Raw genomic sequence first — 24,279 nt, forward strand, 5'->3', positions numbered from 1 at the left:
TATCGCCCTCTGAAGGGCACTTCGGAGTGAAAATAATCATGGCCGCCATATTGAAGGGTCGTTCCGAACCGAAGTACTCAAAACTGGCCACTTCAAAGGGCCCTTCGGAATGAAGGATTTTGAAGGGTTCAACTGATGGACACTTCGGGCCCCCATGATCCTTTGCACAGGGAAGTTGTTTGACATCACTATAGGTACAGGAGGTTAGGAGTTCGATTTTACCTATAAATGTATATTATTTTTCTATATTACTATAGAATATAGAATATAGAATTATTCTATACTACGAAGGCGCCTCTTTGATTTTATCGTTAAGATGACGCAAAAGTGCGTTCCAAAAAAATAGTTTTTTGACCCCTACACCCTTCATCCCTTCGAAGCTCTCACTCCGGAGGGTAAACCCTTTGAAGTGATTAGGGCATAAGGATGAGCCCTTCCGAATGGAACGCAGGGTATGACTGCTCTGAAGCAGGAAGGTCTCGAGAGAAGCCAGGTTATCCCGGTAACGTTATATTTTCTGTTGATATGAAAAATTGTGTTAGCAATATAGCGAGTCTATCATGATATTTTGATGAACTATATGCCTTTCTCCACTGACGTTCTGAGTTGTTCAAAGCGTTTGTAAGGATACTGATTGTTAGAAGGCAGCTGTCTGACTCTGAGATGAAGAACAGGAACGGTGTGTGTAACATTAGCAACACATTATTAGCTGTTTGATAACATAGTCAACCAAAAGGCAAATCATATTAATCACTGTTATGTGTCTGACAGAACCGTCGCAAGGGCTGTGCCAAGTGTGCGAGCGCATAGAGTCTCGTGCCAGTGACAGCTGACTTTAAGTAAAGCCAATAAAGTTCATGTTTTTGTCCTTCGAAATATTTTAATACTATAAAACATAGCTAAAACAATATTGCTCTGAGCATGTGCATGTGCATATGTCAGTAAGTGTGGAATCGCACGTCAAGTTCTGACAGAGCTATTCAGTCCTTTCTAAATTCTGAATCTTACCTGATAAGTTCAAGTAAATACGCTGGAAATCCGCGCTCATTCAAGGATGTGCATTTATTTCATGTACGGAAAGGCACGGCACCTGCAGGATTTAATTGTCAGACATCCATTTAGTATCCTCTCAATACTCTCTCGATACTTTTCCGTATTTATTTCCATAAACATTGGACATAATATCTGATTGACGTTAATTTTATTAGTAGTCTTCTCCACTAGATGTCATCCTCTTCTTTACCTTGCGTGATATTACAGCAGGGCCGGTGTCGTTCATTTAGTGCTGAACATGACGGATGCAGCTGCGCATTTCAGCGTGAAAGACGTTCTGGACAGTTGAAGGAAGTACTGTCAATTTTTACTGCATGGTCATTAAAGTTTATAATTTGCACGCGTTTTCAAGTTTTGCCAATATAAACATTCAAGTGAAGGAGAACTTGCGCACGCTGTGTGAGAAGTTTTGTGTGCGTGGCGGGCGCTCACACCCAAATAATCACTTTAGTCTTAAAGTGACAGCCACCTAAATTTCCAGAAGCTGTCTGTGTTTTAATGTTAATCAAACTATATAGAAAATCACTTCGATCTTCACCGAATAATGTTTTTGTAACTTTAATAAGGTTTAACATTTATTTATTTTGTACAGTGAAGATTATATAGGCCTACAGTGTTTGAGCTATTGCTTGTAGTTTAATTATTTGTTCTCTTTAATTAATGACTATTTACTTGTCTTTAATAATCTTTGAAATTTATATTAGAAGTTTTAGCTGTGGTCTCAAATGGTATCGAGAATTGTTAAATTTCCCCGGTATCTAAAATATTGGTGTCATAACCTTATTTATTATAATAGGCTATACATGGGTCAAAAACAATAACTATTTTATTCATTTATTATTTTTTTGTGGTGGGGCCAATGAAAATTTTTTGAATTCATTGAATAAAAAAAATTGAGAATCGAAATTGAATCAATTTGAGACATCTGAATCGATACCCAGCCCTAGTGTTTTACAAATTCATAATTTAGAACACAATTTAAGCATCAAAAAATACAGTAGTCAACATTTGAAGTGGGTCAAAAAACTTCATCAAAGTTGTCCTAAGAAGAAGGTTTTAGGACAACTCTAATGAAAGGTTTTGATCCACTTCAAATGTTTACTACGGTATGTGAGCAGTTCAGTTACACAGCTGTTAAATTTAATATACGAAGCGAAGCAAGCTTTTTTCTTAAATATCCACAACACGAACAACAAACTGCTCGTCACTACAGCAACAGTAGACTCTTTGAGCTGGCGGGAGTGAGTGGAGACGGGGCTAATTTGCATATTCGTTGATCCATGTATATTAAATGAGGCAAGGGTGTAGAGTTACATTCAAGCTATTTTAAGGCATTTTTTCACTCAAAAATTTTATTAAATATGTCATTTTTGTGATCAAATATGAGTTTTAAGGGATAAAATAGTTGACTACAGGGGGACTTTAAAATTTTAAAGTTAATTCAAAACAATATATTCAGTTAAACTTTACACAGTGTGTGAATGTTTCATTATTGTTGTGACTTCCTTATTCTGTGCAGGCGAATTTTGTGACTGTGATTCTGCTTCTGCTCATCATTGGATTCATGTCATGCATTGTGACTCTCTACAAGCGTCAGACTCGAGGTAACTATGAACTATGAGTATTATTCAGATAATTTTGCATGTCATGTTACTAACTTAGAGGTTTGTCATAGTCATTTATTTGTCAGAATAATGTTTACAGTTGTTTGCCAGCGAATTACATTGTTGTCTGAGGAATGAGTGAATAGAAAGATGTTGCTTCCCCCTGCTGGTCACAACTTGTCAATGCGAGTCTAATATCTTGAGCATTAATGTGAAATGATGTTTAATGTAGTGTGTTTATTATTACAGACACTGATTCAGCCGGTAAATTGTCTGAACCATTTTTTTATAGGTTCCCATCATTTGCATTACTTTTGTTTAAATTAAATTCTTATTTTAATTAAATTTTAATGATCAAGCAGCTTTTAGGAAAAAATATGAATACCTGAAAGTAGGTATTCAAAATAATTGAAGAAATCTCTCCTTACTCAGCCAGTGACATCACAAAACATTTTCTAGTCTCACCAAGATGAAAACAACTGAGAAGTGATTAAATCTTTATTACAATCTTTTATCTTTAATACATTTTATTACAAACCAGACTTTATTTCTGTTATTTATCTGTTTTATTGAAAATAAAATATTTGGTCACCATTATGGGCATCAGTGTTTGGAGTTTGACTCTTTGTGGTCTTTTACCAAAATACTATTTGTTGCAAAGGAAGCCCTGAACAAACATGATCAGGTGACATAGTTTTCATCATCATATGACTGTCTAATCTCATTACTGAACAAAAGTAGTTATTCATTATTAATCGATTATTTTCCCCAACAATACTTTCTTGCCACAGATCAGACATTTAGAATTTTAATTTTTAAATACATAAAAAAAAAAAAAAAAAAAAAAAAAAAAATCAGACACACATCAAGAATCTGCACATGAATCTCAACATTGGTGACATACTTCATGCCGCAATGCTTGATGGGAGTTATGAGTTTTATATTACAGTTTCTTAAATACCTTTTAAGAAATGGTGCATCATTTCAGACACACTCCCTGGATGGGCGGACAGATGGAAGGATGGATGGATAATTGAATGAATAATGTGTTGGTGGATGGATTGAAGATTAGTGGATGAATTTATGTATGTATGTATGTATGGATGGATGGATGGATGGATGGATGGATGCAGAAATAGATGGATGGTTGCAGGGATGGATGGATGAATTTGTCGACGGATGGATGGATGGATGGATGGATGGATGGATGGATGGATGGATGGATGGTTCATGAGTTCACACTTACAAATAAGTCAGGTAAATAAATTGGTAAACGTATTTGCCGTGCTGTCCGGGGAGAGGGCTCCGAGCTCGGTAATCAGCCCGAACACAGAGTACCCCCCCCCTTTTAGATTATATGAAGTAACCCAGAGAGTGTGAGGAGACGGGGTGGTGGAGGGATTCTGGAAACTGTCGAGGATCCTTGGGTGAGTTTTGACTGTGATTATATACAGGCCTGAACTCATGCCGATTGGGTAGATACGTTGATTACAGATTGTTGACAGCTGGTTGAGATGACGTAATCATTAAGATGACGTAATGATTGGGTAGCTTATTTGACTTGTTCCTCCTGAACTACGTTAATAAAACATAATATGGATGGATGGATGGATGGATGCAGAAATAGATGGATGGATGGATGGATGGATGGATGAATTTGTGGATAGATGGATGGATGGATGGATGGATGGATGGATGGATGGGTGGGTGGGTGGATGGATGGATGGATGGATGGATGGATGGATGGATGGATGGTTGCAGGGATGGATGGATGAATTTGTGGATAGATGAATGGATGGATGGATGGATGCAGAAATAGATGGATGGTTGCAGGAATGGAGGGATAAATTTGTGGATGGAAGGATGGATGGATTTGTGGATTGATTTGTGGATGTGTGGGAGGATGAATGAATGGGTTGATGGATGGGGCAGGAACATGTAATTGCAAAAGTATAAGGCAAAAATATGTTGAATATGGATGAATGGATGATGGCCAGACTTCACCTTCAGTGCCCTGAAGAGTTTTTTTTTTTTTTTTTTTCTTTCAAATCATACTTCTGTCAGAGTGTTTGTGTTTACTTATAGGGAAGTATAACTCTACAAACACACACACACAATATCTATCCAGTATTTAGTGTGAGAACAGGTAGTGGGAGTCGAGGTTGAAGCAGGCAGTCATGAGAACCGTCACCTCCATCAGTTTCTCAGGTACTATATCTGTCATTACACTAAATCAGAGAGAACTGCACTTTTTACTCTTCAGTATCACTGATAAACAACAATTCAGCATGATAACTCTGAATCGGTCTCTGTCAGCAGTGCTTGGTCTTTCAGCGCTGTGGCTGATGGAGAACTCACTGGCTCTTACCGTCACTGGATCTGTGGGAAGCAACATCTCAGTCACCTGCAGATATCCTGAAACATACGAGAATAACAGCAAGTTCTTCTGCCAGATGAGCGACTCGTTTGCTCAGAGAGATCCTCAGTGTGTTCAGACGACCCGGAGAGAGACGAGGTCTGAACGAGGGAGAATGACTCTTCTGGATGACACCAGCTCTCATGTTCTCACAGCTCTCGTCTCTAGACTGGCTCCAGAAGACTCTGGAAAGTACTGGTGTGGTGTAGATATCAGTCTGCTGCCTGACTTCACCTCCGAGATCTGGTTAACAGTCACCAAAGGTGAGAAACACCAGAGCTGAAGACTCACTGTCCTACTGAATATCCTTAATATATGAGCAGTTGAAGTGATGTGACTGTCCTCAAAGGCTCTGTGTTTGTTATTTATATTCTCTTCATTTGTCATTTTGTCCATAAACATACATTTATCTGTTCAAATTGTAATGGGATGGATGTTTACAATGTATATATATATATATATATATATATATATATATATATGAACTCCCTGCATGTCCAGATACGACCATGGAGGTCACACTAGAATTCCCAGCCTGATTTGTCTTGGCCAGAAAGGCCATTCTGAGTTTTCTTGTCTCGTCAGCCACTGTGGTGGCCTCCTGGTTTCTATTTCTCACTTGGTTTTGTTGCTTATCATTTGTATACTTGTTTCTTTATCAAAACCCCTGCGTTTAGGTTCACACTTCAGCCTGCTTTCTCCAGAAATTACAATGGATGTCACCATTGTTGAGATTCATATTCTGATTGTTGATGTCTCTGCTGTCCAAGTTATGCAGGAGCTCAAAATATTGTATGCATTATAGGATGAGGATATAGAGTGTGATATGACAAATATTAACCAGAATGCATTGTTTTCTACAGTCCATTACTGACAGAATTTGGCTGTTTTTCTACAGCAAGGTCTAACAGTGCTCACTTTTCTGAATGACAAAACAATTGATGAAGATTTGGTTGCAAAGCAAAATGTAAAAGCGCATATTTAAGCAAGTTTGTCATTGTATTGTTTTGTTGTGTTTTTCATTAAGGATAATAACGAACCCACCCACTATTCAAGCAATTGAATCTTAAAAAAGACGGGCATTCATAACGGTGCGTGTGTTTCTATTAATTTTTGGTGACATTTTTGCCCTCAAGCCCCTGTTAATTTCCGACCTTGCTTATGATAATCCAAATGTAGTATTTCCAGTTAATTTGGCTGAAAAATCAGCAGTATGATACTTGTAAATGCGCATCACCCATTTCACCTTCTATTCTTTGAAGTGTTAGTCCATCGCGCATGTCTTTTGCATTTATGTCTTTTGTTACCATCATCATCATCACCATCACCATCATCATCATCATCATCGTCGTCTCTGATCATCAGTGTGACTGTGATTCTTCTTCTGCTCATCATTGGATTCATGCTATGCATTGTGACTCTCTAAAGCGTCAGACTCGAGGTAACCCAGCTTACAATGTTCTCAGAACTTTGGATATTATTCAGATAATTTTGTATGTCATGTTACCAACTTAGAGATTTGTCACAGTCATTTATTTGTCAGAATAATGATTACAGTTGTTTGCCAGCGAATTACATTGTTGTCTGTGGAATGAGTGAATAGAAAGATGTTGCTTCCCCCTGCTGGTCACAACTAGTCAATGTGAGTCTAATATCTTGAGCATTAATGTGAAATGATGTTTAATGTAGTGTGTTTATTATTACCGACGCTGATTCAGCTACTAAATTTTCTGAAACTGGAACAGAAAACAGTGAAGCAGTTTGTAAAATCAAATTGTTTGATATAAGAACGTGTTTGATGGCCTTCATCAAAACTGTAAATAATTTATTTTTCTCTTCCCAGGTTCCTCAAATGCGATGGGATTAAAGACACCAGGCTTAACTGCAAAAGCACCCAGTTACCCATAAACCCCTCTGATTCTTGTAAAACTGTTTACTCTACTCCTCAATTACCCACAAACCCCTCTGTGGAGTGGCATAAACAGTGCAATAATCAGTTACCCCAAAACCCTTCTGACACTAGCACAGTTTATGCCACTCCACAATTACCCACAAACCCCTCTGATTCTTCTGATATGGTTCATGCTACTCCTCAATTACCCACAAACCCCTCTGATTCTTCTGATATGCTACTCCTCAATTACCCACAAACCCCTCTGTGGAGTGGCATAAACAGTGCAATAATCAGTTACCCCAAAACCCTTCTGACACTAGCACAGTTTATGCCACTCCACAATTACCCACAAACCCCTCTGATTCTTCTGATATGGTTCATGCTACTCCTCAATTACCCACAAACCCCTCTGATTCTTCTGATATGGTTTACGCTACTCCTCAATTACCCACAAACCCCTCTGATTCTTCTGATATGCTACTCTTCAATTACCCACAAACCCCTCTGATTCTTCTCATATGGTTCGTTCTACTCCACAATTACCCACAAACCCCTCTGATTCTTCTGATATGGTTCGTTCTACTCTTCAATTACCCACAAACCCCTCTGATTCTTCTGATATGGTTCGTTCTACTCTTCAATTACCCACAAACCCCTCTGATTCTTCTGATATGGTTTACGCTACTCCTCAATTACCCACAGACCCCTCTGATTCTTCTGATATGGTTTATGCTACTCCTCAATTACCCACAGACCCCTCTGATTCTTCAGATATGGTTTGTTCTACTCCTCAATTACCCACAAACCCCTGATTCTTCTGATATGGTTCGTTCTCCTCAATTACCCACAAACCCCTCTGATTCTTCTGATATGGTTCGTTCTACTCTTCAATTACCCACAAACCCCTCTGATTCTTCTCATATGGTTCGTTCTACTCCACAATTACCCACAAACCCCTCTGATTCTTCTGATATGGTTCGTTCTACTCTTCAATTACCCACAAACCCCTCTGATTCTTCTGATATGGTTCGTTCTACTCTTCAATTACCCACAAACCCCTCTGATTCTTCTGATATGGTTTACGCTACTCCTCAATTACCCACAGACCCCTCTGATTCTTCTGATATGGTTTATGCTACTCCTCAATTACCCACAGACCCCTCTGATTCTTCAGATATGGTTTATGCTACTCCTCAATTACCCACAAACCCCTGATTCTTCTGATATGGTTTGTTCTACTCCTCAATTACCCACAAACCCCTGATTCTTCTGATATGGTTCGTTCTCCTCAATTACCCACAAACCCCTCTGATTCTTCTGATATGGTTTATGCTACTCCTCAATTACCCACAAACCCCTCTGATTCTTCTCATATGGTTCGTTCTACTCCTCAATTACCCACAAACCCCTCTGATTCTTCTGATATGAGGCTTGTTTGAGATGAGCAAATTCTGCGCAGAACCGATCAACGGTGATCACCGCGAGATGCATGCCGGTTAGAAATGTGTCCGAGGGTGGGCCGCCTTGCTCTGATGTCATGCCGACGTGTGTCAAAAACCTCTCGCGAGGGCGAGGCGGCCTCATCAGATTCTGCAGTCAAGCGCAGTTCCTTTCCACGACTGCGCTGACCAAAAGCACGATGGGAAATGACTTGCTGACAACAGCTTAAAGCTTATTGGTTTAAACAACCGTGATGTATTGATCTGACTTAAAATGTTTGATTTTAAAACTCTAATACCATGATTTTATGCGTATAAATTATGTGTGAATATTCCAAAAGTCTCTGACAGTGTGATCTCTCTATGGGTTATGTGATTGTTATCATATTTATAAAAATATATAAAAACATGTCTGTAATTAAAATAAAAATGATTAATACACACATCCTTCGAATGGAAATAAATAACAAGTACTTTGGGTGGCTTCTTCATTATGTTTATTTTCATATAAAAGCAACAGAACGTAAATTACATCCAGTTTATCAGCAACACAGCGCACGAGTGTGAATCCCGCGATATCCGCCTTTGATCTCGTAGGTTCTGATCCACTACGAGAACGGAGAATTGTCCGTCTTGCCTGCACTTTTTTCACTCCTCCCCTCACTGCAGCCGCCTACTCTCGGCTGAACTTCAGGCGAGGCTAGGCGCATCTCAAACAAGCCTATGGTTCGTTCTACTCTTCAATTACCCGCAAACCCCTCTGATTCTTCTGATATGGTTTATGCTACTCCTCAATTACCCACAAACCCCTCTGATTCTTCTGATATGGTTCGTTCTACTCCTCAATTACCCACAAACCCCTCTGATTCTTCTGATATGGTTCGTTCTACTACTCAATTACCCACAAACCCCTCTGATTCTTCTCATATGGTTCGTTCTACTCCACAATTACCCACAAACCCCTCTGATTCTTCTGATATGGTTCGTTCTCCTCAATTACCCACAGACCCCTCTGATTCTTCTGATATGGTTTATGCTACTCCTCAATTACCCACAGACCCCTCTGATTCTTCAGATATGGTTTGTTCTACTCCTCAATTACCCACAAACCCCTGATTCTTCTGATATGGTTCGTTCTCCTCAATTACCCACAAACCCCTCTGATTCTTCTGATATGGTTCGTTCTACTCTTCAATTACCCACAAACCCCTCTGATTCTTCTCATATGGTTCGTTCTACTCCACAATTACCCACAAACCCCTCTGATTCTTCTGATATGGTTCGTTCTACTCTTCAATTACCCACAAACCCCTCTGATTCTTCTGATATGGTTCGTTCTACTCTTCAATTACCCACAAACCCCTCTGATTCTTCTGATATGGTTTACGCTACTCCTCAATTACCCACAGACCCCTCTGATTCTTCTGATATGGTTTACGCTACTCCTCAATTACCCACAGACCCCTCTGATTCTTCAGATATGGTTTATGCTACTCCTCAATTACCCACAAACCCCTGATTCTTCTGATATGGTTTGTTCTACTCCTCAATTACCCACAAACCCCTGATTCTTCTGATATGGTTCGTTCTCCTCAATTACCCACAAACCCCTCTGATTCTTCTGATATGGTTTATGCTACTCCTCAATTACCCACAAACCCCTCTGATTCTTCTCATATGGTTCGTTCTACTCCTCAATTACCCACAAACCCCTCTGATTCTTCTGATATGAGGCTTGTTTGAGATGAGCAAATTCTGCGCAGAACCGATCAACGGTGATCACCGCGAGATGCATGCCGGTTAGAAATGTGTCCGAGGGTGGGCCGCCTTGCTCTGATGTCATGCCGACGTGTGTCAAAAACCTCTCGCGAGGGCGAGGCGGCCTCATCAGATTCTGCAGTCAAGCGCAGTTCCTTTCCACGACTGCGCTGACCAAAAGCACGATGGGAAATGACTTGCTGACAACAGCTTAAAGCTTATTGGTTTAAACAACCGTGATGTATTGATCTGACTTAAAATGTTTGATTTTAAAACTCTAATGCCATGATTTTATGCGTATAAATTATGTGTGAATATTCCAAAAGTCTCTGACAGTGTGATCTCTCTATGGGTTATGTGATTGTTATCATATTTATAAAAATATATAAAAACATGTCTGTAATTAAAATAAAAATGATTAATACACACATCCTTCGAATGGAAATAAATAACAAGTACTTTGGGTGGCTTCTTCATTATGTTTATTTTCATATAAAAGCAACAGAACGTAAATTACATCCAGTTTATCAGCAACACAGCGCACGAGTGTGAATCCCGCGATATCCGCCTTTGATCTCGTAGGTTCTGATCCACTACGAGAACGGAGAATTGTCCGTCTTGCCTGCACTTTTTTCACTCCTCCCCTCACTGCAGCCGCCTACTCTCGGCTGAACTTCAGGCGAGGCTAGGCGCATCTCAAACAAGCCTATGGTTCGTTCTACTCTTCAATTACCCGCAAACCCCTCTGATTCTTCTGATATGGTTTATGCTACTCCTCAATTACCCACAAACCCCTCTGATTCTTCTGATATGGTTCGTTCTACTCCTCAATTACCCACAAACCCCTCTGATTCTTCTGATATGGTTCGTTCTACTACTCAATTACCCACAAACCCCTCTGATTCTTCTCATATGGTTCGTTCTACTCCACAATTACCCACAAACCCCTCTGATTCTTCTGATATGGTTCGTTCTACTCTTCAATTACCCACAAACCCCTCTGATTCTTCTGATATGGTTTACGCTACTCCTCAATTACCCACAAACCCCTCTGATTCTTCAGATATGGTTTATGCTACTCCTCAATTACCCACAAACCCCTCTGATTCTTCTGATATGGTTCGTTCTACTCCTCAATTACCCACAAACCCCTCTGATTCTTCTCATATGGTTTACGCTACTCCTCAATTACCCACAAACCCCTCTGATTCTTCTGATATGGTTCATGCTACTCCTCAATTACCCACAAACCCCTCTGATTCTTCTGATATGCTACTCCTCAATTACCCACAAACCCCTCTGTGGAGTGGCATAAACAGTGCAATAATCAGTTACCCCAAAACCCTTCTGACACTAGCACAGTTTATGCCACTCCACAATTACCCACAAACCCCTCTGATTCTTCTGATATGGTTCATGCTACTCCTCAATTACCCACAAACCCCTCTGATTCTTCTGATATGCTACTCTTCAGTTACCCACAAACCCCTCTGATTCTTCTCATATGGTTCGTTCTACTCCACAATTACCCACAAACCCCTCTGATTCTTCTGATATGGTTCGTTCCACTCTTCAATTACCCACAAACCCCTCTGATTCTTCTGATATGGTTCGTTCTACTCTTCAATTACCCACAAACCCCTCTGATTCTTCTGATATGGTTTACGCTACTCCTCAATTACCCACAGACCCCTCTGATTCTTCTGATATGGTTTATGCTACTCCTCAATTACCCACAGACCCCTCTGATTCTTCAGATATGGTTTATGCTACTCCTCAATTACCCACAAACCCCTGATTCTTCTGATATGGTTTGTTCTACTCCTCAATTACCCACAAACCCCTGATTCTTCTGATATGGTTCGTTCTCCTCAATTACCCACAAACCCCTCTGATTCTTCTGATATGGTTCGTTCTACTCTTCAATTACCCACAAACCCCTCTGATTCTTCTCATATGGTTCGTTCTACTCCACAATTATCCACAAACCCCTCTGATTCTTCTGATATGGTTCGTTCTACTCTTCAATTACCCACAAACCCTCTGATTCTTCTGATATGGTTCGTTCTACTCTTCAATTACCCACAAACCCCTCTGATTCTTCTGATATGGTTCGTTCTACTCTTCAATTACCCACAAACCCCTCTGATTCTTCTGATATGGTTCGTTCTACTCTTCAATTACCCACAAACCCCTCTGATTCTTCTGATATGGTTTACGCTACTCCTCAATTACCCACAAACCCCTCTGATTCTTCTGATATGGTTCGTTCTACTCCTCAATTACCCACAAACCCCTCTGATTCTTCTCATATGGTTTACGCTACTCCTCAATTACCCACAAACCCCTCTGATTCTTCAGATATGGTTTATGCTACTCCTCAATTACCCACAAACCCCTCTGATTCTTCTGATATGGTTCGTTCTACTCCTCAATTACCCACAAACCCCTCTGATTCTTCTGATATGGTTCGTTCTACTACTCAATTACTCACAAACCCCTCTGATTCTTCTCATATGGTTCGTTCTACTCCACAATTACCCACAAACTCCTCTGATTCTTCTGATATGGTTCGTTCTACTCTTCAATTACCCACAAACCCCTCTGATTCTTCTGATATGGTTTATGCTACTCCTCAATTACCCACAAACCCCTCTGATTCTTCAGATATGGTTTATGCTACTCCTCAATTACCCACAAACCCCTCTGATTCTTCTAATGTGGTTTATGCTACTCCACAATTACCCACAAACCCCTCTGATTCGCCTGATATGGTTCATTCTCCTCAATTACCCACAAACCCCTTTGATTCTTCTGATATGGTTCGTTCTACTCAATTACCCACAAACCCCTCTGATTCTTCTGATATGGTTCATTCTCCTCAATTACGCACAAACCCCTTTGATTCTTCTGATATGGTTCGTTCTACTCAATTACCCACAAACCCCTCTGATTCTTCTGATATGGTTCATTCTCCTCAATTACCCACAAACCCCTCTGATTCTTCTGATATGGTTCGTGCTACTCCTCAATTACCCACAAACCCCTCTGATTCTTCTGATATGGTTCGTGCTACTCCTCAATTACCCACAAACCTCTCTGATTCTTCTGATATGGTTCGTTCTCCTCCTCAATTACCCACAAACCCCTCTGATTCTTCTGATATGGTTTATGCTACTCCTCAATTACCCACAAACCCCTCTGATTCTTCTGAAATGGTTTATGCTACTCCTCAATTACCCACAAACCCCTCTGATTCTTCTGATATGGTTTATGCCACTCCTCAATTACCAACAAACCCTCTGATTCTTCTGATATGGTTCGTGCTACTCCTCAATTACCCACAAACCCCTCTGATTCTTCTGATATGGTTCGTTCTCCTCAATTACCCACAAACCCCTTTGATTCTTCTGATATGGTTCGTTCTACTCAATTACCCACAAACCCCTCTGATTCTTCTGATATGGTTCGTGCTACTCCTCAATTACCCACAAACCCCTCTGATTCTTCTGATATGGTTCGTTCTCCTCAATTACCCACAAATCCCTTTGATTCTTCTGATATGGTTCGTTCTACTCAATTACCCACAAACCCCTCTGATTCTTCTCATATGGTTTATGCTACTCCTCAATTACCCACAAACCCCTCTGATTCTTCTGATATGGTTCGTGCTACTCCTCAATTACCCACAAACCCCTCTGATTCTGCTGATATGGTTCGTTCTCCTCCTCAATTACCCACAAACCCCTCTGATTCTTCTGATATGGTTTATGCTACTCCTCAATTACCCACAAACCCCTCTGATTCTTCTGATATGGTTTATGCTACTCCTCAATTACCCACAAACCCCTCTGATTCTTCTGATATGGTTTGTGCTACTCCTCAATTACCCACAAACCCCTCTGATTCTTCTGATATGGTTTGTGCTACTCCTCAATTACCCACAAACCCCTCTGATTCTTCTGCTATGGTTCGTTCTCCTCAAGTACCCACAAACCCCTTTGATTCTTCTGATATGGTTCGTTCTACTCAATTACCCACAAACCCCTCTGATTCTTCTGATATGGTTTGTGCTACTCCTCAATTACCCACAAACCCCTCTGATTCTTCTGATATGGTTCGTTCTCCTCAATTACCCACAAACCCCTTTGATTCTTCTGATATGGTTCGTTCTACTCAATTACCCACAAACCCCTCTGATTCTTCTGATATGGTTCATTCTCCTCAATTACCCACAAACCCCTTTGATTCTTCTGATATGGTTCGTTCTACTCAATTACCCACAAACCCCTCTGATTCTTCTGATATGGTTCATTCTCCTCAATTACCCACAAACCCCTCTGATTCTTCTGATATGGTTCGTGCTACTCCTCAATTACCCACAAACCCCTCTGATTCTTCTGATATGGTTCGTGCTACTCCTCAATTACCCACAAACCTCTCTGATTCTTCTGATATGGTTCGTTCTCCTCCTCAATTACCCACAAACCCCTCTGATTCTTCTGATATGGTTTATGCTACTCCTCAATTACCCACAAACCCCTCTGATTCTTCTGAGATGGTTTATGCTACTCCTCAATTACCCACAAACCCCTCTGATTCTTCTGATATGGTTTATGCCACTCCTCAATTACCAACAAACCCCTCTGATTCTTCTGATATGGTTCGTGCTACTCCTCAATTACCCACAAACCCCTCTGATTCTTCTGATATGGTTCGTTCTCCTCAATTACCCACAAACCCCTTTGATTCTTCTGATATGGTTCGTTCTACTCAATTACCCACAAACCCCTCTGATTCTTCTGATATGGTTCGTGCTACTCCTCAATTACCCACAAACCCCTCTGATTCTTCTGATATGGTTCGTTCTCCTCAATTACCCACAAATCCCTTTGATTCTTCTGATATGGTTCGTTCTACTCAATTACCCACAAACCCCTCTGATTCTTCTCATATGGTTTATGCTACTCCTCAATTACCCACAAACCCCTCTGATTCTTCTGATATGGTTCGTGCTACTCCTCAATTACCCACAAACCCCTCTGATTCTGCTGATATGGTTCGTTCTCCTCCTCAATTACCCACAAACCCCTCTGATTCTTCTGATATGGTTTATGCTACTCCTCAATTACCCACAAACCCCTCTGATTCTTCTGATATGGTTTATGCTACTCCTCAATTACCCACAAACCCCTCTGATTCTTCTGATATGGTTTGTGCTACTCCTCAATTACCCACAAACCCCTCTGATTCTTCTGATATGGTTTGTGCTACTCCTCAATTACCCACAAACCCCTCTGATTCTTCTGCTATGGTTCGTTCTCCTCAAGTACCCACAAACCCCTTTGATTCTTCTGATATGGTTCGTTCTACTCAATTACCCACAAACCCCTCTGATTCTTCTGATATGGTTTGTGCTACTCCTCAATTACCCACAAACCCCTCTGATTCTTCTGATATGGTTCGTTCTCCTCAATTACCCACAAACCCCTTTGATTCTTCTGATATGGTTTGTTCTACTCAATTACCCACAAACCCCTCTGATTCTTCTCATATGGTTTGTTCTACTCCTCAATTACCCACAAACCCCTCTGATTCTTCAGATATGGTTTATGCTAGTTTAACAGTTTGCAGTTTAAATAGGACCTTAAAGGCTTCTGTCAGGTGATTCATATTTGGAACCTTTTATAGGTTTCCATCATTTGCTTCAATTCATTACTTTTGTTTACATTTATTTCTTATTTTACCTAAATTTTATGGATTAAACAGCTTGTAGAAAATTTATAAATAACCTATTAAATATGAAATAATTATGCAATAATTGAAGACATCTCTCCTTACTTAGAACATCTTTATCTTCTTCTTTAAGGGTTCTTTAAAATTGACTCATGGGGTTTCATTTATAAAATATTAAGTAGAAAATGTCCTAAATTTGATCTTATCATTATTTCTCAAATGTGAGTGATTCAGAGAAGTCACGCTACATTAAGCATCAAATGTGCATGAAACAGAATTCAACAATTACCGAATTAGCATTTGTTTGAACCACTTTAATGCAGTTGTTTGTCTGTTATTAAAACAGATATGTTGATCTGCTTTATAAATGCAGAAATGTTTTCTGAAAACACCTGCAAATCTTGATAAAGAAGCAATTCAACAAAAGTCAAGGGTCAAGAGCTCAACTAAAGCAAACACTGATCTCCATGATGGTGACCTCAAACAAAATATTTTCAATAAGACATCAACACCTAAACCTCTGTTAATTCTCAATAAGAGCTTCTGTAGACCCCTGACATCGGGAATCATGAGTCAAATCAACAGAGGAAGAGGAGGAGCCAAAACTTTTGGTGATATAGTGTATCATTCATTTGTTCTTAGTATAATCATTAACTGATAGTTGTTAGAGACCTGATTTTGAGGGAGGACCCGATTTATCTCGACACTGCAAGTTCGTTTTTAAAAGCAGTTTTGAACTCCAAACAAATTGCGTTCTGAACTGATTTTGTTTGAAATTACGTCACCAGTTCCTTCATTTATTTCATTTGAAGTATATCAAGGCCTTAAACACAGATTTAAAACAGAAGGTTGAAAATGATCCGGGTAATTTTTAATGTTCTATTTAAAATGAATAAGAGGAAATATCAGCCTCATCGACCCTTTGATAAACAGATAAAATGTATAAAAATATTCTTGCACAAACTCAGTGGAAAACTCTTTTAGATAAGTGGACTGTGAAGTGAACTTCAGGGTATTTTGCTATCTTAAGTGAGATTACAATTTAAAGGGAGGGAACATGTTCAGTTCGAAAGGCACTGCGACCAGCATAGGGAATAAGGGAACATCGATACACTTCACAGGAAATGGAGAGGGAACATCACGTGTCACTGCGCACAGTGTCATCAGTCAGAACTAAAGTTGGAGCAGAATCTAAACACATCAGGCTCATTAGGAAAAAGGTGGGTAAGACTGTTTACACCATTCAGGTATTAGATTGGTATTGTATCTGTGCCATTTTAAATGCTTTCAAACATACATTTCTAATGAACTTCACAATATGTCTTGTATACTGTGTATATTGTCTTTTTGTCTAATCCATCAGATTTACATTAACACTTTATATAATATGCAAAAATTGACCTGTTTATACATTTGTGTCTTGTTGTTACTGTTTTATGTTGAATTATTGCCAGGACCTGTAAGAGAAACATAATTTTATTCTCTCATGTCAGAGCTGAATGATACTATTGAACTTGACGAGAAACATCACTTCACTGCGGAATGAAAACTCTACAGTGGCGTTCACACATACAGTCCTTCATTTTCATTGGTAGCTGTGATGTGGGCGTGTCCGATGAAATCCCAAAGGTTGAGTGAAGTTTAACTTGTGCTTCATCTTATCGTGGTGTCTTGCTGTGTGGCTACAACAGAATTAAGACAAGAAACACATTTACACAGTTACATGAATGATAAACCAACACTACAATGGTACAAATAATCTGATTAAAAAAAAAAAATACTGTCAGTGGAACAACTGCTATAATCCAGCTTGTAGAAGAAAGAAAAGACTATGCTTGGTATCCACTGACCAGTAGATTAATTGCTGAGGAATTGTTTTATTGATCATACTGACTGAGACAACCTGATGATCTCTCACTTACTGACAGATTCTCATATTCAGAAGAGTCCGGCTGGTGAACAGCAGGTCTGGGATGGACAGTCTATGTGAAAGACACATTGATTGTTTATTACCTGACTTTTTAAAGCACAAACTCTTTTGCACGTATAGTTTTTGATATTTAACTTACAGTGAGTGTGTCGTAAAGGTCAGAAGATCTGGACCTGAGGTCAAGAGCTGCATATGTGTCTGCACTGGGATCATCGTTCTACAGGGAAACAGAGAGAAAAGATTTTAAATGGTTACCATGACAATAAGAGTCCTGCCAACAAAAGTGTCAATCAAAAGTGTAATCACTCCATGATCTCTTTATTCTCACATTTACACAGCAGTAGTAAAATCCAGAGAGTGATATATATATATATATATATATATATATATATATATATATATATATATATATATATATATATATATATATATATATATATATATATATGTTTTTATTGATATCATTTTGTGTTTCTTTGATCATCTCACCTCACACTCATGTATTGCAGATCTTCTGTTTATTTTCTTCTTACTGTTAAAAAGGAAACACAAACAACCCATTTCATTGTTTCATTTAATAATGACATTATTCTGTATTCATATAAAATCACATTCAATTTATAATCTTCATTGATAGATTTTTATTTACATTGTAAATATGATGATGATGATGATGATGCTGATGATGATGATGAATAATCCTCCAGATGTCGCTGCGATCACAATAACATTCCTACCAGCACCATGATGAACTGAAAGAGGAAGATCATCATGATTAACTCTCCAAACTGATGAATGATGTGAAGATACAGGAGTGTGTTAATAAAAGCTTCACCTGTGACAGTTACAGCGTCTGATCTCTGAGATCCATGTTGATTGTGAGCCTGACAGTAGAAGCGTCCACTCTGTAGTGCACTGAAACTCTGTCCAGATCCAACAGCTGAGCTTTCATTCTCCTTAAACCAGCTGAAGTTCAGAGCAGGAGGGTTTGAATCACTGCTGCAGATCAGAGTCACTGAATCTCCTGACACTATTTCACCAGATCCAGTTATCAACACTGAGACGTTCCTGGGAGGATCTAAAAGGGACAAAAATTAATCCTTAAATCATCTCATTCAAACACAATCTCCAGTTTTTAAAAGAACAAATGAATCTGTACTCACACATGACATTGAGCTGAACAGCAGGAGAGATGTGATTGTGTCCGTGTACAGCACAGCTATATCTGCCTGCATCCTCTCTTCTGACTGACTGCAGCAGGAGTTCATTGTTTCTGTCTCTTCTCTCAGTTAATGGCTGTGAGTTTCTGTACCAGATGAATGTTGCTCTGTCAGTCAGAGTGCAGCTGCTTTTACATGTCAGACGGACTGAATCTCCCTCTGTCACTCTCTCAGGAGACTCCACCTGAAGATCTGAACACAACACACACATTATATCTAGTGCTGCTGTCATACACTGATTATTATTCAACATAATGCACAGAAGAAGAGAGAAACCTCATGAAAGTCACCTGTGACAGTAAGAGTCACTCCTGGATCACCAATATATCTTCCTTCAAGTTTATTAGTGATGATACTGAAATAGTACATGTGTGAATCCTTCAGTGTCACATGACTCAAGCTCATGGTGCAGTTCTGCTGTTCATCTCCCAGATACTGAAGCCTCTGACTGTATTCAGGGTCCTTAGACAGATCTGGAGGCTCTTCACGCCTTATAAAGACTTTGGTCCAGAACACTCTCCTGATCCAGTATCCAGTAGGGTATGTATAATTGCAGCTCATTATCACTGATGAGTCCTTTAGAGCACAGATGTGTGAAGGACTGTAACTCACACCCCAATCAGCACTAGAAACCCCTGAAACACACATTAAAGGGATATATATATATATATATATATATATATATATATATATATATATATATATAAACATTATTTCCTATTTCAGTATCATTTACCTCTGTATTTTATATATGTTAGAATTTTTTATTATTACGTAAAATACATACTACATAATTTTTAGCAGAAACAAATTTGGTGTAAATAACATGTTCTGCGTTACGCAGATGGAGCTGTCAGAATATCTACATGTAATTGTCAGATCAGTATAGAAACAAGACAACAATACTAAATGCGAAGAGCATTTTTAGCAGTGTGCTTCAGTATGTCAGCAGAAGGCAAAGCAACATCCCATCCGAATGCTGATACTCAAGCAAGACCATTATGCCGATGTCAGACCAAAAACCTTGAGGATTACATCCTTGACTTCCATCCTGGACCTGCCCTTTCCACCTACAGTGTAGTCTAGTCAAGCAGATGCAGCCCCCAGCCAAGGTGGACATCACGCCAAGCCCAGTCCAAGTCAAGCAGACGTACTATGTATGGACTCATGGAATCCATGAACAAGAAGGAGAAAGAGAAGACAGTTGAAATAGACCATCTACTCAGGAAAATAGATCAGCTTAAGAAACATAAGCACTGTCGAGATGAGATGATGAAACACATCAAAACATTCTTCAGGGATGAACAGGAAAACGATGTCAGGTAAAAAGAGGACAGGTGCTTTTCCTAAAGCACAGGTAAAGAGTCGTAACCTTGGATTCACTCCAATCCATCCAAATCATCCGTGAACTACAGGATTACTCTGGCCAACATCTCGCATCTGTCACCTCGACCACTATTAGAGCCTGTTCACTCTCATTCTCCCAGGCGAGAGCGAGCTTTATCTGAACGATCATTACTGCCCATTTCACCAGTACTTGCCTATTCCCATCCTATGGCAACTTACGGCTCTCTTGCAATAACACATTTGCAGATACAGCTGGTGAATGCACCTGCTTCATTCAGTTATGTCCCTTCTTACCAAACAACATCAGCGTTACCCTCTCAAAACATGATCCCTGCTTTAGTCCCTTCAGTGAGCACCGCAGCTGATGCTCCTGCACAGCTGATACCAGCCAAGGCTGCAGCTCCAGTATACATTGTATAGCCCCCCTAAACCTACAATTCCAGACTTCACAAGTGACAGTGAAAGAAAACTTGCTCATATGGACAGTTTGCTTGAGCCTTACCCAGAGCTAACAGAGGAACATTAATGTCATGTACTGTTGGAACATTTTAAACTGCGTGAAGCTCAAATGATCGGGGAGTCTTGCTGTAACATGTTGTCACATGTATGTTCTGATTCAGTTTTCATTGTGTTCTGTTTCTGTTTGCAGTTGGTTTGTTAATTAGTTCATATTCTCCTCTGTTCCCCCTGCCTGTTTGTGTCGTAGGTTACAGATTGATTAGTCCTCAGTTCAGGTGTGTCTTGGTAATTGGCTCCTTTGTTTTCTGTGTATATAAGCCCTCAGTTTCTGTCTTTTCCTTGTCTTGTGTGATGTCAGTGTGTTTGTGGTTGTGTTTCCTTTGTGTTAATTTATGGTTTCGATTCTTGGATTAAAGTGTGTTTGATTAATGATTCCGTTCACCTGTTCTGTTAATTATTTTGTTAGTTCTCCTTGTTGTTTAAGCTGTGTTTCCTTAGTTCTGTAAGAATTGATTTCCCTGCTAAGACAAAAACTGAGATCAAGCACCCTGCAATAAAACTCATCTGGAGAGAAGATCTCAAAGAAATAGCAAACGACAATGCCTTGCCCTATACTCTCCTCACGCATCTACAGTATGCACCAGAATATTCAAAACTAAGGAGAATTCTGTCCTCCTTTTGGGTAGTGTCTCTTCAAGATATATGAAAACCCACTCCTCTCTCCCTTGTGCTTGTGACTGGCAGGGAGGATTATGGGAATTGGAGTCTGGGAAATGACAGGAATCATGACCTTTGAGCAACTTATGTTTTTATGATTTCTAAATTGGCTTCTAATTGGTTATTTGTGTAAATGGCATGATACATTTTTACCTGACAAATAAAATGTTATATTTGATTTACTCTGGATTCTTCTGAAATCATTATGACCAGTAGATTATTGGACTCCATATTTCCGCAAATCTGCATCAGGATATGTCAAACTAAAGGCTCAATGAAAGGAGCATGTTGCACATCATGTGGAACATTTTGATTTCTGTCTATCACTGACTTAGCAAGTTGCAGTATCTGGACTAGGAAATCTTTGTTTTTGTCTGAACAAGCATGTGGCGGTTCGACTCAAATGCATTAGTAAACTCTGCACCCTCTGACTAAGAATCAGAAACTGAGGAATTTGTGTCGAGAGATCCGTGCAAACCCGGGGCATGTGACTCTAAGCGATATGTGTCCGTAATGAACGAATAATTGAAAATATGGGTGTGACGAGCAGGGCGGGCGAGAGCCGTAAGGGAACGGCATGAGGTCGGTGACGCAAGTGATAATGAGCATCACCTGCGAGGCGGGCCGGCCTCGAGTCTCTCACGGAGGAGCTCCAGAGGCATAAAAGGAGGAGCGATGACAGTGAAGGATGAGAGAGGACCAGGCCTGGACTTTATTTTATGTTTTATTATGTTTGTGTGGCCAGCAGACGTCCACGAGTGTCTGCTGCCATTACTTTCATTTTGTATTTGTTTATTTTGAAATTAAAACTTTGTTGAATGTTCGCCGGTTCCCGCCTCCTTCTTCCCGTACATACGAACTGTGTTACATTGGTGCCGAAACCCGGGAGGAAGGAGGGACATGCTGTCGGAGAGCCCTCGCTGCTGAGGGGGATCGCGGTGCTGCGGAGTTCGGGCAGCGCAGGAGTGAAGACCACGAGAGGCTGCCTGAGGCGGTGGTGCTGGAGCATAGTGACAGGTGGGACGAAGAGCTCGGTGCCGTGCCCCTGGGACGAAGTGGGGTGGCTGCCGTCCAAGAGGGAGCGGAGGAGTCGCTGCCGTTCGCCGTGGGCTGGAGCCTGCTGCCGTCCGCCATGAAGGGGAGGAGCAGGGAACGGGGGACTCACTGCCGGCCGCCCTCAGCCGGAGGAGCCATCGCCGGCCACCAGGGGGCGGAGGAGGATCGAGCCGTCCACGGAGCGTCCAGTACCATCACACGGCACCGCGAGGAAGAGCCTCTCAGCTGGCTGAGGACTGAGCGGCAGTGTGTCTGGGAACTGGACCAAGAAATTTTTTTTTTCTCTTTTTCCTCTCTCCCCTCTCTCATTCTGTCGCTCCCCTTGCTTCCGTCTCCTTTCTTTCGTCTCGTCTGTCCTTACCCCCAGATGCTGCGGCCGCCGAGACAGGCCCCGGGGGGGAGTAGAGCGCAGTCTCTGGAGTACCCCCCGGCCTGCGAGGGGCAATGGGGGTATGTGGCGATCAGGGCGGGCGAGAGCCGTGAGGGAACGGCACGAGGCCGGTGACGCAAGTGATAATGAGCATCACCTGCGATGCGCGCCGGCCTCGAGTCTCTCACGGAGGAGCTCCGGGAGCATAAAAGGAGGAGCGACGACAGTGAAGGACGAGAGAGGACCAGGCCTGGACTTTATTTTATGTTTTATTATGTTTGTGTGGCCGGCAGACATCCGTGAGGGTCTGCCGGCATTACTTTTGTTTTATATTTGTTTATTTATTTATTAAAGTTTTGTTGAACGTTCGCCGGTTCCCGCCTCCTTCTTCCCGTACATACGAACTGTGTCACAATGGGATACCCAGAATAATCAAATATCTAAAATAATACATGACCAACAATTAATTCCATAATTAGAAACACGATAAGAGTAATAATCATTTGAAATTGGAGTCAGATTAAATGAGCAGCTAAAGTAAAATTTAAACTATGTTCTAAAAAAATAAATGAACTTCACAGGGGCGCTGAAAAGACATACATGCGTTAAACCTTCGCCCCGGCCGTCGGATTCCGTTCATTGGGCCGATGGGGGGTTTCTTACAGTTCATTGTTCAGTGCCATCAATGTTAGTGGATGTGTTTGCCCTATTCTCCTGAGTTTCCCATTATTTCTGAATGTTATAATAAAGTCACGTAGTATTTTTATCACTGTGCACTTTATTGACCACAGCCATTGTGTGATGCTTGCCAGCTTGAAATCCCCAACAATTACTGACCCCTCATGTCATATTCTTTTTTTTAAAAAAAAAAACATATGAACCGCTGACATTGCAAAGACATTAAAATAATCATTATTGATACACAGATTATTATTATTATTTAATTTAGCTTTTACTTACATTCACAAAAAAATGTTTGTGAAAGGGGTTTTATAAGGGGCTTCACTGATTTCTGGAACCATGGTTTAAAATAATGCCAAAATGAACAAGTTTCTTTGATAAGTGACTAATGATTTAAAAAATAAATAAATAAATACTTTTGCAGGAGTGACTCACCGTGAATCATGAGCAGAAACACTAGAGGAAGGGGCAGAGCCATTCTGACTGACATCACTACAAGACACACATCATGAGAAAAGCATAGTCTTTAGCTAAAAAATATAATTTTTAATTAAGAAAATTTCCTATTGAATAAGTCAATGGTTTCAACAGTAGTATTA

At 40.3% G+C, this 24,279-nt stretch overlaps 3 protein-coding genes across 6 annotated transcripts in view; 2 read left to right on the top strand and 1 right to left on the bottom strand.

Moving 5' to 3' along the window:
- LOC125271244 (polymeric immunoglobulin receptor-like) overlaps nt 1-24,279 on the top strand; it is a 477,349-nt gene that overhangs the window by 26,999 nt on the left and 426,071 nt on the right. The window lies entirely within an intron of this gene.
- LOC125271303 (CMRF35-like molecule 6) lies at nt 4,494-5,440 on the top strand. Its single transcript, XM_048195391.1, has 2 exons — nt 4,494-4,865; nt 4,977-5,440. Exons 1-2 carry the CDS (start codon nt 4,835-4,837, stop codon nt 5,354-5,356), a joined length of 411 nt encoding a protein of 136 aa, XP_048051348.1. The 5' UTR covers nt 4,494-4,834; the 3' UTR covers nt 5,357-5,440.
- The window catches only part of LOC125271227 (B-cell receptor CD22-like), a 25,131-nt gene continuing 17,536 nt past the window's right edge, over nt 16,685-24,279 (bottom strand). The window contains exons 6-11 of one of the 2 annotated variants that reach the window (XM_048195261.1): nt 18,666-18,908; nt 18,480-18,582; nt 18,320-18,362; nt 17,970-18,047; nt 17,823-17,882; nt 16,685-17,582 (exon numbers count right to left, since the gene is read on the bottom strand). In XM_048195261.1, coding sequence (XP_048051218.1) covers nt 17,559-17,582; nt 17,823-17,882; nt 17,970-18,047; nt 18,320-18,362; nt 18,480-18,582; nt 18,666-18,908 — 551 coding nt within the window. In that variant the 3' untranslated portion in view covers nt 16,685-17,558. The remainder of the gene's footprint in view (nt 17,583-17,822; nt 17,883-17,969; nt 18,048-18,319; nt 18,363-18,479; nt 18,583-18,665; nt 18,909-24,279) is intronic. The other variant, XM_048195263.1, reaches the window with a different exon arrangement.

The sequence above is a fragment of the Megalobrama amblycephala genome, linkage group LG7, assembly GCF_018812025.1.
Source record: "Megalobrama amblycephala isolate DHTTF-2021 linkage group LG7, ASM1881202v1, whole genome shotgun sequence".
Classification (NCBI taxonomy): Eukaryota; Metazoa; Chordata; class Actinopteri; order Cypriniformes; family Xenocyprididae; genus Megalobrama; species Megalobrama amblycephala.